At 41.0% G+C, this 15,549-nt stretch overlaps 1 protein-coding gene across 3 annotated transcripts in view; it reads right to left on the bottom strand.

Moving 5' to 3' along the window:
• The window catches only part of SENP2 (SUMO specific peptidase 2), a 34,465-nt gene extending 23,450 nt beyond the window's left edge, over positions 1 to 11,015 (bottom strand). For 2 of the 3 annotated variants that reach the window (XM_077754435.1, XM_077754434.1), the window contains exons 1-5: positions 10,752 to 11,015; positions 8,671 to 8,726; positions 3,052 to 3,185; positions 2,381 to 2,447; positions 55 to 145 (exon numbers count right to left, since the gene is read on the bottom strand). In XM_077754435.1, coding sequence (XP_077610561.1) covers positions 55 to 145; positions 2,381 to 2,447; positions 3,052 to 3,185; positions 8,671 to 8,726; positions 10,752 to 10,852 — 449 coding nt within the window. In that variant the 5' untranslated portion in view covers positions 10,853 to 11,015. Of the gene's footprint in view, positions 1 to 54; positions 146 to 2,380; positions 2,448 to 3,051; positions 3,186 to 8,670; positions 8,727 to 10,515; positions 10,731 to 10,751 lie in introns of those variants that run through there. The other variant, XM_077754436.1, reaches the window with a different exon arrangement.
• Between the last annotated feature and the right edge of the window lie 4,534 nt (positions 11,016 to 15,549).

A 15,549-nucleotide genomic window follows, 5' to 3' on the forward strand; every position in this document is an offset into this window, starting at 1 on the left:
ACACCTAATAAGTGCTAAGTTTCCATTTACAGAAAGGCAGAATTTAACACTTACCCAAAGGAAGGCAGGACTCTGCGAGGCTGATCTCGGGTTACTGTCACTCTGATCTTTGGATAGTCACTTATTCCATTAGGAGATTTATTACCTATTTTAAAAATGCATTTGTAATAGTAAAAAAAAAAAAACCCAAACCCAAACCCAAAAACCTGTGAAGAGTCTGCATTAGAAAATCTGTGAGCAGACTACATTGTAGAACTAAATATCTTATTCTTTCAAATTCTATTACTATATAGCACAGAGATCCAGCACAAGCTGTAAAAGTTGGAGGAAAAGCAATAGTGCGTAGTTTGTCTTGGACCTCGAAGAGATCAGAAAAATTCACTGGCGAGCTCTTCAAGTTTCACTTGCTCAGACCATCAAGAAGCATGAGGAACTGAGGGATTACAAACTCCCTGTAATCTCATCAAATTGAGTGAGTTGTTCAAATCATTTCTTCTTCCCCAGAAAACAGAAGTTATTATATTTTTTAAAAAAATAGAAGTTATTTTTAAATGAAAACCTGCAGGGCGCTTGGGTGGCTCAGTTGGTAAAGCGTTCTGCTTCAGCTCAGGTCGTGATTTCGCAGTTCGTGGGTTCAAGCCCCACGTCGGGCTCTGTGCTGACAGCTAGCTCAGAGCTTGAGGCCTGTTTTGGATTCTGTGTCTCCCTCTCTCTCTGATGCTCACCTGCTCATGCTGTCTGTCTGTCTGTCTCTCTCTCTCTCTCTCTCAGAAATAAATAAAACATTAAAAAAAATTTTAAACAAAAAATAAATGAAAACCTGTTATAGGTTACTCAGTTCACTGGAACTGAGATGGTTACTATACCTCAAAAACAGGTAACCACACTTTCATCAGCCACATTCACTGCTGGAGCTACTACAGAGGTATGGAGACCATGAGGACTCCAAAATGTTAAGAGATTTCAAACTGAAAGTTTTTCACTTAAGTCTGGAGCAGCAAAACTTAAACTGACCTGACTTCATTTGTTTGCAAAATCTGATTTGAACCAATGTACAATCCCAGTGAGATTGTAACAATATTCGATAAACACCATATACCTAAAATACGAAAAAGTCTAAATTCCCAAGCCCATCTTCAAGGGTTTCAGATAAGAGACTGTACAAGAGAGGTGCGCTAGGAATACCTGGGTTTCTCTGACGAGGCTACACAAATACACAGAAACATAGTGTTGGTACCTCAGGCACAAGACAAATGTACTGGTCCTTCCATAGGTCCATCTTAATAATAAATAACTTTAGTAGTTTTTTTTTTTTTTATGTTTATTTTATTTTTGAGAGAGACCATGAGCAGGGGAGGGCAGAGAGAGGGGTCAGAGGATCCAAAGCAGGTTCCACGCTGTGTTGACAGCAGACAGCCCAATATGGGGCTCAAACTCATAAACAGTGAGATTATGGCCTGAGCTGAAGTAGGATGCTTAACCGACTGAGCCACCGAGGTGCCCCCAAAATAAATAACTTTTAATATTTATATGTTCAAACAATATGAATAGATTATAAAATTTATTTGTACAGTGCCTCTAAAATGAAACTGCAAAAAAGTATCATCTTTGTTCCAGGTGCTTTAGAACTAGGTTCTCAGACTCAGGGATATGCACTTACTTCCCGCTGCTCTTCTCTTCTACCGGAGATACTTTACTAAAAAAGTTTGAGAAGCACTACTGTAAGGTTTTTATAGTTTCCTCAATTTCTTCCACTTTTGATCTATGAACGCACAACTTTTCTAAAAGCTTTTTTCCTCTCACTTTATATGCCTGTATGACAGACATCACAGCCATTCTCAGGAGTCTGGATTCTTCCTATTTTTCCCCATGATAGAATTTTATACAGTATGTACAATAATTACAATTCAACCTTGGGCTCCAACAGTAATATGGAGATTCCTAATCCATAAAAGTATGAGAACCAGAAACGTAAAGTTGCTCCCCAATCAGATGATGCTCCTCAAAGGCAGGGTTTTATTATTTTGCTATTTGTTTTATATTTTGTTATGAAAAGTTTTAATTATTGTTTTGTTATTTTGTTATTCTTGATAACGCATGCATGGCACAGAGTAAGCTCTCAGGAAATGTTTTCATTTGTTTTTCTTATGAATGAACCTTGAACTAAGTCTAACTAAGGACACTGATAATACAAATAGAAAACACAAACAGTAAATTCAATGACAATTCTAAAAGAAAGCTATTTAATCTTTAGAATGGTAGAGAGAATGTGTCTATGTTCTTATCCCAATCCAAATCAGTGTTTTCCTTTCATATTCTCAAAACTCAGAAAACAGAGACAGGAGGTAGAGGAAAGCAGAAAGATTTTTGACCACCTCACCCAGTTTCAGCATGTTGTTCCAGGATCCAGAACCTGTCAGTTCACAAGATGAAGAATTCGAAAATACCTTAAAATCAAATAGAACCACCTCTGTAGTATCTAAATTTTAGAATTTAAACAAGTTTTTAATATTAAAAACAATCACTCTCATGGTGATTATTTTGCTAGTTCACAGAAGAGATATCATTAGTGAGACCAAAGGTTAAATTGGTGAAGACTCAAAAAATTATATACAAAATAACAATTCTAGGTTCTTTACATACAGTACTTAAATAAGAAAAGCAGATGTATTAGTAGTTGGGCTCTTTATAAATATTTTTTAACTGTACTATTTCTTAACCTTTAAATTCTTGGCCTTTATATCAACGTTAATAAAGAATGGTTCTGGGGGAAAAAAAAGAATGTTTCTGCAATCAATGTTTCTGGAAACAAGTCATTCTACTCACTAATTCCTAAAAAGAGAATATTTCTTTTTTTTAAACAAAGTTGTATTTATTTAAGTAATCTCTATATCTAACGTGGGGCTCAAACACACAACCCCAAGATCAAGAGTCGCGTGCTCTCTGACTGAGCCAGCCAGACATCCCATAAAAAGGGAATATTTCTAAATTTTAACTTTAATGATGAAGTATAAAAATCAGTAACCCCAACGAAACCCTCTCCCCACTGACCTCTCCTGAAGGGGCCACATTCCGTGTTCCATTACAAGCAGAAGTTACCATGGGCTTTGTGGTCAGCTGGAATGGGAATCCAAATAAGCTGGCAGCATTGTAGAGACTGGTTTTTACTTGGTGAATGAAATAATCTAGAAAATATAATATAGAGTAATAAACTCCTAGCAAAAAATTAAGATTATATCTTAGAAAAGGCCTCTCTCAATCTTTATTAGAAACCCTACTTTCAATCATTGAGATAAGAAGGTGACTGTAAAAGTAATTTTTATTCTATCTGAATAACTGGACTTCCAGCATTGTAATTTGNTTTTTTTAAGTAAACTCTAGGCCCAACATGGGACTTGAACTCACAATCCCAAGTTCAAGTTCAAGGGTCACATGCTCTACTTACTAAGCCAGCCAGGCAGCCCATGATTTTTGTTTTTCAATAAAATATCTCTTCTGGGATGTTATGAAAACATGAAATCATCACTTTAGCAAACCACATACTGATTCATAAAAAAAAGTCCTAAAATGACAACTTTTTTTTAATGTTTATTTAGAGAGAGACAGAGCATAGACAAGCGGGAGGGGACACTAAAGAGGGAGAGAGAATCCCAAGCAGGTTCTGCGCTATCAGCACAGAGCCCAACATGGGGCTCAATCTCAAAAACCATGATCATGACCTAAGCCAAAATCAAGAGTCAAACACTTAACCAACTGAGCCACTCAGGCACCCCCTGAAATGACAACTTTTAAGCAATGAGTCTTTAGAATATATAAAATAAATAAGTAAATAAGCCAGAGATATAGGGGCATAACTTAATCTGCAGCATGTAGACTTTAAGTAAGGCAGAATCCTACAGGAAGCACTATAATTTACTCACTGGTTTGTCCTTACTTCCTGCAAAGGTAACAATATACTCCTAAATAACTACTTACTAAGTGCCTATTTTACATTGGCCACTGCCAAGGTGGAAATTAGTAAAGTATAAAACATGTAACTCTTAAACATCTCTGACGAATAAAGGCTTTTCCTCTACTGGAGAAGATGTGTCAGATCTGATGCCACCTCCCTGACACCAAAATAAAGATTACAAAATGAGTAAGTAAACAAATAAGGGGGAAGGGTAGATTTCAGTACTTGCCCCACTTCCTCTTTTCAGGATACTACCCCTTTCTCATTTCTGACACTGCTGATCGGTTCTCCACAATTTCCTTTCTATTTCCCAATTAAGGTATTTTAAAGCACTAGCTTGAGAGAGAAAGAGAAAATCAATTTAGCCACATTCTGCTAAATTTTTTTAGAGAAAAAAAAAGCTTAAAATTGAAATGGTGGCTCTTAAACAACAAGCACTCCAGAAATTATAAGACATAAAACAGAAATATGTGGCACCTGGGTGGCTCAGTCGGTTAAGTGTCCAACTTCAGCTCAGGTCATGATCTCACAGGTTGTGAGTTCAAGCCCCACATCGGACTCTGTGCTAACAGCTCAGAGCCTGGAGTCTGCTTCGGATTCTGTGTCTCCTTCTCTCTCTGCCCCTCCCTTATTCATGCCCTGTCTTTCTCTCTCTCTTTCTCAAAAATAAATAAACATGAAAAAAAAATTTAATATATAAAACAGAAATAGAAACATAAGGGAATAACTTAAACAACAGGGAGGAGGGGCACCTGGGTGGCTCAGTCAGTTAAGCGTCCAACTTCCACTCAGGTTATGATCTCATGGGGTTCCTGGGTTCGAACCTCAAGCTTGAGATTCTCTCTGTCTCCCTCTCTTTCTGCCCCTTCCCCACTCATGAGCACACGCATGCTCTCTCTCTCTCAAAATAAATAAATAAGTTTTAAAAAACGACAGGAAGGATATAATAACAAGTAAAGCAGAACGCAGTATGAAGTAATTTTTAACTACAGACTAGGTAAAAGTATCAAATTTTGCAAATAACTTGTTTCTCATTTTAGGACTTAGAAAATTTCAGATTATCCCTCTAGTAATAAATCTTACATTCTGCTTTTTTTTTTTTTTAATGTTCACTTATATTTGAGAGAGAGAGAGCATGCACACACATGGGAGGGGTAGAGAGAGAGAGAGAGAAGAGGACAGAGTATCCAAAGCGGGCTCTGTGTTAACAGCAAGAGCCCGATATGGGGCTTGAACTCATGAACCATAAGATCCTGGCCTAAGCCGAAGTCAGATGCTTAACTGAATGAGCCACCGAGGTGTCCCTCTGCTGTGTTTTCTTAAGTGAAAGAATAAGAGCTTTGGAGATTGATGCTTAACCACTAGACTGTCATCCAGACCCCAGAAGGCATGGTGTCATCTTTTTTTTTTTTTTTTTTTTTAANCAGAGCCCGACGCGGGGCTCGAACCCATGAACCGCGAGATCATGACCCGAGCGAAAGTCGGACGCTTAACCGACTAAGCCACCCAGGTGCCCCGGCATGGTGTACTCTTAATAACTAACAGAGTGAAATAATGGATGCTAAAGTGCATTGCAATACTTATTTTCCTACAAACTTGTCAAAATCTGAGTATTCCTTTTTTTTAAAATGTTTATTCATTTTTGAGAGAGAGACAGAGAGAGAGAGAGAGACAGTACGAACAGGGAGGGGCAGAGAGAGAGGGAGATACAGAATTTGAAACAGGCTCCAGGCGCTGAGCCATCAGCACAGAGCCCTATGGGAGCTTGAACCCACAAACCATGAGATCATGACCTGAGCCAAAGTCGGACGCTTAACCAACTGAGCTACCCAGGTGCCCCAAAATCTGAGTATTCCTAGAGACTATGCCAAAAAAAATCTCAATGACTCAAAAAAGGAGGGGGCGGGAGGGGGGAGAAAATAGGAGCAGGAAGAGGAGGAGAGGAAGAAGGCAGGTGGCCTATAAAATAAGATCACCTTATTTTCCTCACATTAGACTAAGTTAGATCTCTTAAAACCCCTTTGATCTGTAAGATCATAAGTCTGAGAGATTCTAAGGTTCTCCTTTTCTTTTACCCTCCTTTTTTCCTCTCTCAAAGGCAACCAAGAGAGTTCTATTATCCAACACAATTGCCAGTGGCCACATGTAGTTACCTAAGTTTATATTTAGTTAAAATTAAATTCAGTTCCTCGGTCACACTGGCCCCATTCACACAGAGATTTATTGCATGCAATGCTGTAGACCTTTACAAACTCTGCCAATAAGTATTATATCCTCAACCCACTGCTTCCCCCTTGGTTTAGGTTCCTGTCTACAGTTTCCATTCAGAAAATTATAATACATATTTCATGGACTCATGAAGGGAGAGATCTTTAACATGGAAGTCCATGAAATAGATGATTACCATACTTATTTAAAGAACCTTCTGTAGGGGCGCCTGGGTGGCTTAGTCGGTTAAGCGTCCGACTTTCGCTTAGGTCATGATCTCGCGGTTGTNTTGACACTCAATGTTTTGTTAGTTTCAGGTGTATCCACTGCCAAAGTTTTTTACTTATATAAATAACATTGTTACTTACTTATATTTTTGTTTAAAATTGACTCATGTTTTTTGCTAAGTAAATGTATTTGAAAGGTAATTTTATACCACTACTATAAACATAAGGAAACATTATTTGCCTTATAAAGAAATGAAAACATAGCAATGTTAAGTTCTAGCAGGGCCTATTAAAAGAAGAGAGAATCACATGTAATAGACAAGTATTAAAAACATACTAGCATTGAATCAAGATTTTCTGCCTGAAATAATCAGAAAATTAAAAACTGGAAAAGGATACAATGTTTTACCATGTAACATAATTCACATGTTACTTAATGTTACAAAATGCTTTATCCCCTAAAATCCTTTCCTGAACTAATACCCATCCTGTGCTTTGAGAAATACTGTCCTAATGAATTTAGTAAAATTCCTGGCACTCACAGTCCTCTTTAATGTGACATACCTCTCTTTACCCAACTTTTCCCCTGAATTCTATTCACTATTTCCTAAATTGCATAACTCTTCCACACTGTTCCCTCTGCCTAGAATGCTCTTCCTTCCTATTACTCTGTTGATATCCTATCCATCCTTTAAAATCCATCTTACACACTAGCTCTTTCATCAAATATTTACTGAGAATTTTAATCAGCTAAAAACTGGACAGTATTCTGTTACTATCTTTCTTATTTATCACATCCCTCCTGACATTAGTAATAATTTATATGCTTGCCTTATACCCTCTACTATATAATTATATATCTCTACAATTGTAAGTTCCTTAAAAATAGAGACGCTGTCTTACTCATTTTTCTGTTTCCTATTGAACCTAACACATTGCTTAGCAGTAAGAAATGCTCAACAATTACTCACTGGATTTAAATGAAATCTTTTTTTTTTTTTAAGTTTTATTTATTTATTTTGAGAGACAGCAAAAGTGGGGCGCCTGGGTGGCTCAGTCGGTTAAGCGTCCGACTTTCACTTAGGTCATGATCTCGCAGTTGGTGGGTTCGAGCCCCGCATCGGGCTCTGTGCTGACTGCCGGCTCAGAGCCTGGAGCCTATTTCGGAGTCTGTGTCTCCCTCTCTCTCTGACCCTCCCCTGCTCACGCTGTCTCTCTCTCTCTCCTAGAAATAAATAAAAATATTTAAAAAAATAACTAAACATTAAAAACAAATTTTTTAAAAAAATAAAAATAAAAAAAGAGAGACAGCAAGAGAACCAGCAGGGGAGGGGCAGAGAGAAAGAAAGAATCCCAAGCAGGCTCTGTGCTATCAGCACAAAGCCTGATGTGATGCTTGAACTCATGACCATGAGATCATGACCTGAGCCCAAATCAACAGCTGGACCCTCAACTGACTGAGCCGTCCAGGTCCCCCTGGATCTAAATGAAATCTTAACAGACATTTCGACTCTTAACTACCACATCTGGAGGAGATGAAAATTCACATTCATTTTTGAGACAGAGGAAATATTATTATAGCACTCCATTGTACCTTTCTCCTTTAATTTAGTTTTATTCTCTTCTATCAAGCTATATCAGATACAGAGAAGTAAACAATTTGGGGCAACACGTCAGATTCATTCACTCAGCTATGTGTACTAGATGACTCAATTTGAAGTAGTTTTTACACTGGTCTGTGCTCACTTCGGCAGTACATATACAGTGTTATCTCTTCAAAAATAAAAAGCACCTTTTCTTTATAGGAACATACAAAATTTTAAAATACACATTCAACATACAGGCTTATTTGTCTGGAAGGATACTTAAGTCCCTGATAACAGCGGTTACCTCTAGAAAAGATAACGGAGTAGAAAAGAGACAGGAAAGACTTACTTTTCATAGCATAAACTTTTTACCTTTTGAATTTTGTTCCATGCATATACTTTTCCTAAAGAAAAAAACCCTAACTTTTAAAATTCATATTCAGGGGCGCCTGGGTGGCTCAGTCAGTTAAGCATCCAACTTCAGCTCAGGTCATGATCTCGCAGTTCGTGTGTTCGAACCCCACATCGGGCTCTGTGCTGACAGCTCAGAGCCTGGAGCCTGTTTCAGATTCTGTGTCTTCCTCTCTCTCTGACCCTCCCCGCTCATGTTCTCTCTCTCTCTCTCTCTCTCTCAGAAATAAAAAAAAAGCATTAAAACTTTTTTAAAAAATAAAAAAATAAAATTCATATTCAATACCTAATCTTGGTCTTTTGGCTGGTATTTCATCAGTGTCCACTGTAGAATACAAAGTGCTGAAAAGAAAAAGAGAAAAATATATATACATATATATTTACATATACACACATATCCATTTCTATAAGTAAACCTAATATGCATACAATACACTCCCTCCATACACTTTGTCAATAAATGAGAGTCAACTGATGTTTGAAGAGAAAACCGTCCTCTGTAGTAGGTCTTTACCATTTGAGGACTTAACACTATTGTTTAAACTATTTGAAAGAGACCCAAAACTCCCTATCCAATGATAATCTGTAATCTGGCTAAAGTACCAACTTGATTGGCCAGAAGTCATTTGGCTAGTAAATGAACACAGGTGAGAGCCTAGGACTAGTATATCCTTTTTCTCTCCAGAAATGAGTTTAAAACAACAAATAATTTCCTTTTGAAAGATGACATCTCCCCCACCCTCACAAGAAATGCCATCTTCTACATTACTAGAAGTAGACAACATAAGAAGCCTTAAAATATAGTGCTTAGCCAGAAAAGTGTTATATTTAATTGCATTTTTACCGTGGAAACTGTATTACAGTGGTAATAAAAAATTGGGGAATTCAGGAAAGTTTTTGGACCTATAGGTCCAAATATATATAATACCTCAAAAATGTTAAAAGCTTATGGTATACTATAATCATCTTTCTAAAGATAATTATAATTGACCATTTTTACCAAAGAAATCTAACAGAATAAATTCCAGGAGAATACCATTCAGTTAATAACTTTCAACATCCCAGGAAGACCTCCTGGCTTCATTTTAACTGAAACATGGCTTACATTGTGAAGAACTGTTTTAGATTAAGGATGTGTGGTGAAGAACAGAGTTTTGATCTCCAAGCCATTGTTTCACTCACTGGCAAGGATTCACAGCAAAAAGGAAGGACAAGGGATAGGGAATTAACATTCTCTTATTCAATAAATATGTACCAAGTACCAATCAGCACAAGGCCACTGGGGTAGAATAAACAAATACCACCCTTATATATATTAAGCATCATTTTAGGCAATGATCCTCTTATCAACCTCACAAAAAGGTAGAAAAGAATAAGTTGAAACCTTGGACTCTCTAGAACACATGACGGAATGTAGCCAACAGCCAATTTCATCAATGATCTGCATTTTCAGACTCATGTATTAAATCACCTTGCTCTCTCAAGCTTCAAGAAACTATCCTTCAGTAATCCTGGGGCTTAATAAAAAACGAAAGTAACACTTGATCACTAAAGGTTGATGGGTGTGTAGAGAATTGGTATGGTATTTTATTCTCTAGATTAATTCTCAAACAAGGAGATACACACTATGAAATGAGACAAACCAAGGGGCAGATACTAAATAAGAAGTGCTTCTAGTTTCCCCAAAATTTTAACTAAATTTTAGAGTACAAATTCGTGATCTTTTTTAAAGAATGAGACACCTAATTCGCCCCCCATATAGTAACTCTAAAGCACAGAACCATCCTTCCTCCCTCCCCCGCAAAACACACACACACACACACACACACACACACACACACACACAGTTTGACAGCTGTTTCAGAACAAAACAGCTGCTGTTCTTCGGTGCTAAGAGAACAATTCTTGTAATCAAAACGGCTTTGGACAAGCTATGAATCTCACTTCCTTTAACTGCACTTATCGCCTACAGATTGACACTTGGGAGTGTGCTTTGTAAACAGTGAACCACAACACAGGCAGTATTCCTTCAATTGTTAGTTTTCAACTAACCAAAGAGTAGCAAGATTCGATAAAGCCCCATTTGACAGTAATCAGCTTGGACTCTGACAAGAACATCAAAATTCCTAACCATCACGGTGCACTCCAAAGACAACTAGCTCGTTCCATCAGCAGCAGCCGCATCGCATAGCGTGGAGGGACCGACTACGTCACCAGGACACCCGCGACTCGCACCTCCACCGCCTCGGCCCGGCCAACTGTTTCGGCAGAGCAGGGCCTGCCTGGCTGGATCAGCGCTCTCCCGGCCGAGCCCCGGGTGGGGGAGGGGGTACAGCCAGGCTGGCGCTCGGCCCCCTCTCCTCTCACCTGTTCGAGCGCCGCCTCTTCAGGAGGGCCCGGGCAGGGGGCACCGGCCGGTCACAGAAACGGAAAATGGTGCCGAGAATCCTAACCAGCCATTTGTACATACCAGGCCCAAGCAGCAGCGGCGGCCGACACACCCCGAGACGCAAACCCCAGAGCTGTCGCCGCCGCTGCCGCCTTCGCCGCCTCGGCCACCACCGCCAAGGCTCAGTCGCCGACTTATGACGCGATTGGAGGGCCCACAGATAAAGCGTCCTGAGGGCTATAGGAGGACCCCGCCTGCCACCACTCCTGACGTCACCTCCTCCCGCCGGACCGGAAAGCATCTTCGTCTTCAATCTGCGCACGCGCAGCTTCACCCACCTCCACATCCCGAACCTAGCAACCAGAATGCGTGCGAAACTATCTCGGCCCAATCGCTGGCGAGATCGAAAGGGCTGTGGGCGGGGCTTTCTTTCGGCGTAGCCAGTCGCGAGACGGCCCGCAGGACAAGGCCCACAGGCCACACGTGAGGCTTCCTCACCGGGGAGCGAGCGCTCCGAGGCCTGAAATACTGTAGGTATTCAGTAAATGTTTGTTGAGGGCACAAAATTAAGGTAGGTCAGATCAATTAACAAATGTTTACCCTGCGAAGTAACCCTTTGGTTTGCATAGACCTACTGTCTAGTACTTTACACGCATTGCCATGTTCATTTCTCCCAGCAACCTCAGGCGATGATGAGGAGTCTGGTGCCCATTTTTAATAAATCAGGAAATCAAGCATAGAGCGATTAAGTACTTTGCCGAAAGTCACAGAGCTAACTAGTGGCATAGCAGGATTGGAACCGGGATCTGAGAACGAGCGCCAGTCCCCAGCGTCTGAGGTGAGTTTACTGGAAGAGACATGGTTACAAATTACAAGATAATTGTGTGCAAAATGCAGTAGGAGCCAGAGAAAGGAAAACCACACCTTGGAGAGGGATAGGAAAGGGCAGAACTCAAAGAATACTTCACAGAAACTTAAGGACAAGAGGTACCCGAAGCCTAGTACCTACTAGTGTCCACACCTGGGCTGTTGGGGAATGCAAATTAACGCTCCCTGTTGTCTATAGGTCACACTTCTGGTTAATTATCAATAAGAGAAAAAAAGTCCCACCCTATTTAGTGACAAAAACTCCAGTCCCCTCCCCCAAACAGTCCTGGAATCCTTCTTTTCTGGCCCCACAAATCCATCCCTGACTGCACTTGACCTTTACCTCTGCTTTGGTTAAGGCCAGACTTCCAGGCTTGCTTGAACTTTAACACAGGCACTCCCTATTACACCGTCATCCTGTGCTCAATAAAGTGTTCTGGAATGCTGGTGCAAGACACCACCCAGAGCTCCAGAACCACCAGCTACCCACCTGTGGCTGTCACCACTCAGGGTTGGGCAGATGGGAGGCAGTTCCTTAGAGTTTGGAACCAAACCCTAAATGTGGAGTTAGGCCCCTCCCTTAATTCTCCAAAACACAGCTAACACCAAGACTGTTAATGAAAGTTTGAGAATAGAATTAGAAAGACCAGAAGTTTTGTGTGTTTTTTTAAGAAACTGTTTCATTTCCATCAACCCTATTCCATTTTGTTTGTCATTGTGGAAAAGCAACTTAAGGCCACTCAGTGGTTGTTCCTATCCATTGAGTGGTCTAAGCAGTGGGAGCTGCAGACCAGTCTTCAGTAAGGAACTGCTAATAGGCACAGAGGGCTCCTGCATGCCTCCAGTTCAGTGCAACTTGAGGCTGAGTAACAGTGAACTCAGGAGCTAGAGCAGTCCATTCACCCTAACCTTCTTTCTGGGTCACAGCCTTTATAGCAGCGCCCTGCTCTTCCTTTTCAGTCTCTTCAAGATCTCTGTAGAAGTAGAGATCAGGTGAGACCTGACAGTGCCACAAACGCACAGAACTTCCCAGGCCAGCATCCACCACATCAGTCCCGCTGAGTGAGCTCCCTTGTTGTAAGGGATGGCAATGTTTGTGTAGCACAGAGGGGAGTCTGTGTTACATGAGCTGTGGTAGGCAGGCTCACATAAGATAACTCTGTGAGAGGCTGGTGGTCAGCCCTGGGGTTGGTAACCACCAGAAGTCTCAGTTCCAGGAAGGCTGCCTGGATCTGGTTAATGAAGTTTCCAGGGATGAAGCAGTCAGCAGCAGGGAGTGGCTCCAGTAGCAGCAGCAAACTTCAGCACAGCTCGCTGGCCAGTATTCCCAGATGATATGACACTGACATCAGCTGGGTTTTCAAGGCAACAATGGCACAAGCTGCCAGCAGAAACTTCTCCCAGGTTCTCTTCAGATTTATGATGTAGATCCCATCCGTTTTCCTTTTGTAGGTTTACTGTTCCATTTGGAAGTCAAGGTTCGTGCCACCTAAGTGGGTTCCTGCTGCAAGGAATTTGAGGACATTCTCCTTCTTCATTTGTGGGCCATCAGGGGCTCCGAACATTGTGAAAGTTTGCTTTAAGTTATGATGGGAATGTAGAACGAGACCGCTCTTATAAGTACAGCATCCGTAGTCCATTGCTCATTGCCTCCCAGAAGGACTTTCCTCCCCTCAGGCTCATCTCTCCACTCATTTACAAGCCACCAACAGAAGAAAATTTTCCCTCCACTTCTCACCCAACCTATTTCAGGCTGGACTCACAGTTAACTTAAAAAATAGTCTACCATGGCATTATTATGCACAGCGCTTGAGCTGTGTCCCATCTGTCCATTCCACTACACAAGTCAGTCTTTGCCTTCACTGAACCAAAAAGAACACTCAAGTCTTGCAAAGGGATTTTCCCAAACAAAAGAGCAGTCTTTGTTCAAACATAAATGAGAAAACTGCAAGGTGCTTTAGAATAGCAGCTTATCTCAGGTTTGGGCCACCAGGATTTAAGAAAGATGGACATCAAGTCTCAGGCTGCTCTAGTACAACACTACATTTGTTTTCCTCCCTCACTAATAGCACCTGCACATACTGTTATACCCCAGATCACAGTATCCTCACCAACCAGAGACCACCAGGGAGACCGAGTCACGCATGCAAAGGCAAAGGGCTTTATTACGGGCTCGAGCTCGGGCTCACAGACTTCACCAGCACCGTGGATCCATGCTGAGAGCCCAGAACAAAGACAGAGTGGGGTTTTTATAAGGTTTGTGACGGGGGAGTTACAGAAGTTGTGACGTGAGAACAGTGATCCAATTGTAATTATACAGCATTGTTGACAGCGGGTTTAACCATACATGTTATCCAGAGTATCTGTTACTTTTGGCGGGATCCAATTACAACATTTAGAGTACTCTTAAATTCAACCAACCATAGACTAATGGGTTAACTTACCTTAGGCAGCTAAGATTTATCTATAGTTGCTGGCCTTTCTTGATTGGGCGTTGCCAAGGTAGTGCGGTGGAGTGAGTGGTGGGCAGTTTCTTCGGCCTTGGGCAGTGTGTAGCTGCCTGATAGTTCCAGGGGGACTGAAACTTAGGCCTTCTAGTTTAGAGGAGAAACTTAAGGCCTGTCATGGAGTTTGTATGGTTTTAGACTTGTGTGCTTACAATACCTAATGCCAAAATGTTAGACCTCCTCCATGAAAAGTGGAGGACTTTGGAATTACCCTAGTCAAATCTCTCGGCCTCATCAGGAAACCAGAACTCTTGAGTGTAGCAACTGCCAACCACCGCCCACACCTGAGGTTTTGCCACATGGTGCCCTCATTGGCCTATCGTCCCCAGTAGAGGCATCCAGTGGTCCAGGAGTGGGACCATCCTCACTCCAAACCCACCATGGTTGCAGCCATTCCTGGACGCAAGAACTCTTCACCAGAGGGCTAGAGGAGAAAAACAAAGCCATGTGGAGAAATAAGGACATTGAGACTTTCTTCCTTGGCGTAGATAACTTGAACCCATATACTGCTGAAGGGACACATCCTCATTGCTTAAGTTTTCTTTTTTTTTCTTTTTTTTTTTTTACAAATAGTTTATCATTGCTTAAGTTTTCATTAGGCTATCCTAAACGATTGCCCAGTTTTCTTTTTTTTTTTAATTTTTTTTAATGCTTATTTATTTTTCTGAAAGAGAGAGAGCACACAAGCAGGGAAGGGACAGAGAGAGAGGGAGACACAAAATCTGAAGCAGATTTCTGAGCTGTCAGCACAGGGCCTGATGTAGGACCTGAACTCACAAATAGTGAGATCATGACCTGAGCTGAAGTCAGACACTCAACCAACTGAGCTGCCCAGGCACCCCAGATTGCCCAGTTTTCTGAGAAACAAAATGACAACAAAAAAAAAACTTCTCCTCTTACCCCCCCTTCCTTCCCCTTCTGCTCCTTCTCTTCCTCCTCCTCCCCTCTTCCTCTTGCTGAGATCCTCTCCTTCATCCCTTTCCAAGGTCCATCCCCAATTTTCCTCAAAACCTACCTCCCCTCCACAGAACAGTAAAGACCCAGCCCTCTAATTCATTGCTCAGTCTTGCACATTTTCTCTTTGCCAGCATTCTCAGAGTATTAAAAGATTTCTTGTCAGTTTTGGTTTTGCTGACCCCTACCAGAATTCTGGGTCATTTGATAGCAGTGAGTTGGAACCCATAGGTGAGCTGTTGTTGGTTTGGGCCTAATGTGCCTAAAATCCAACATAGTTCACCACCATAAAGATTAATTTCCTTCTGGGGACCAACTCTGGTATTCAAGAAAAACATATCCTCCTAAGAGTATGACTTTGATCTTATTCAATCTAATAATAACCTTGACCTTATTATCCAAAAGCAAGTGTAGTTCCTTGTCCTAGATTTTATTACAAAAGTTGCTA

Source organism: Crocuta crocuta, unplaced genomic scaffold, assembly GCF_008692635.1.
Source record: "Crocuta crocuta isolate KB4526 unplaced genomic scaffold, BGI_CrCroc_1.0 scaffold70, whole genome shotgun sequence".
NCBI lineage: Eukaryota > Metazoa > Chordata > Mammalia > Carnivora > Hyaenidae > Crocuta > Crocuta crocuta.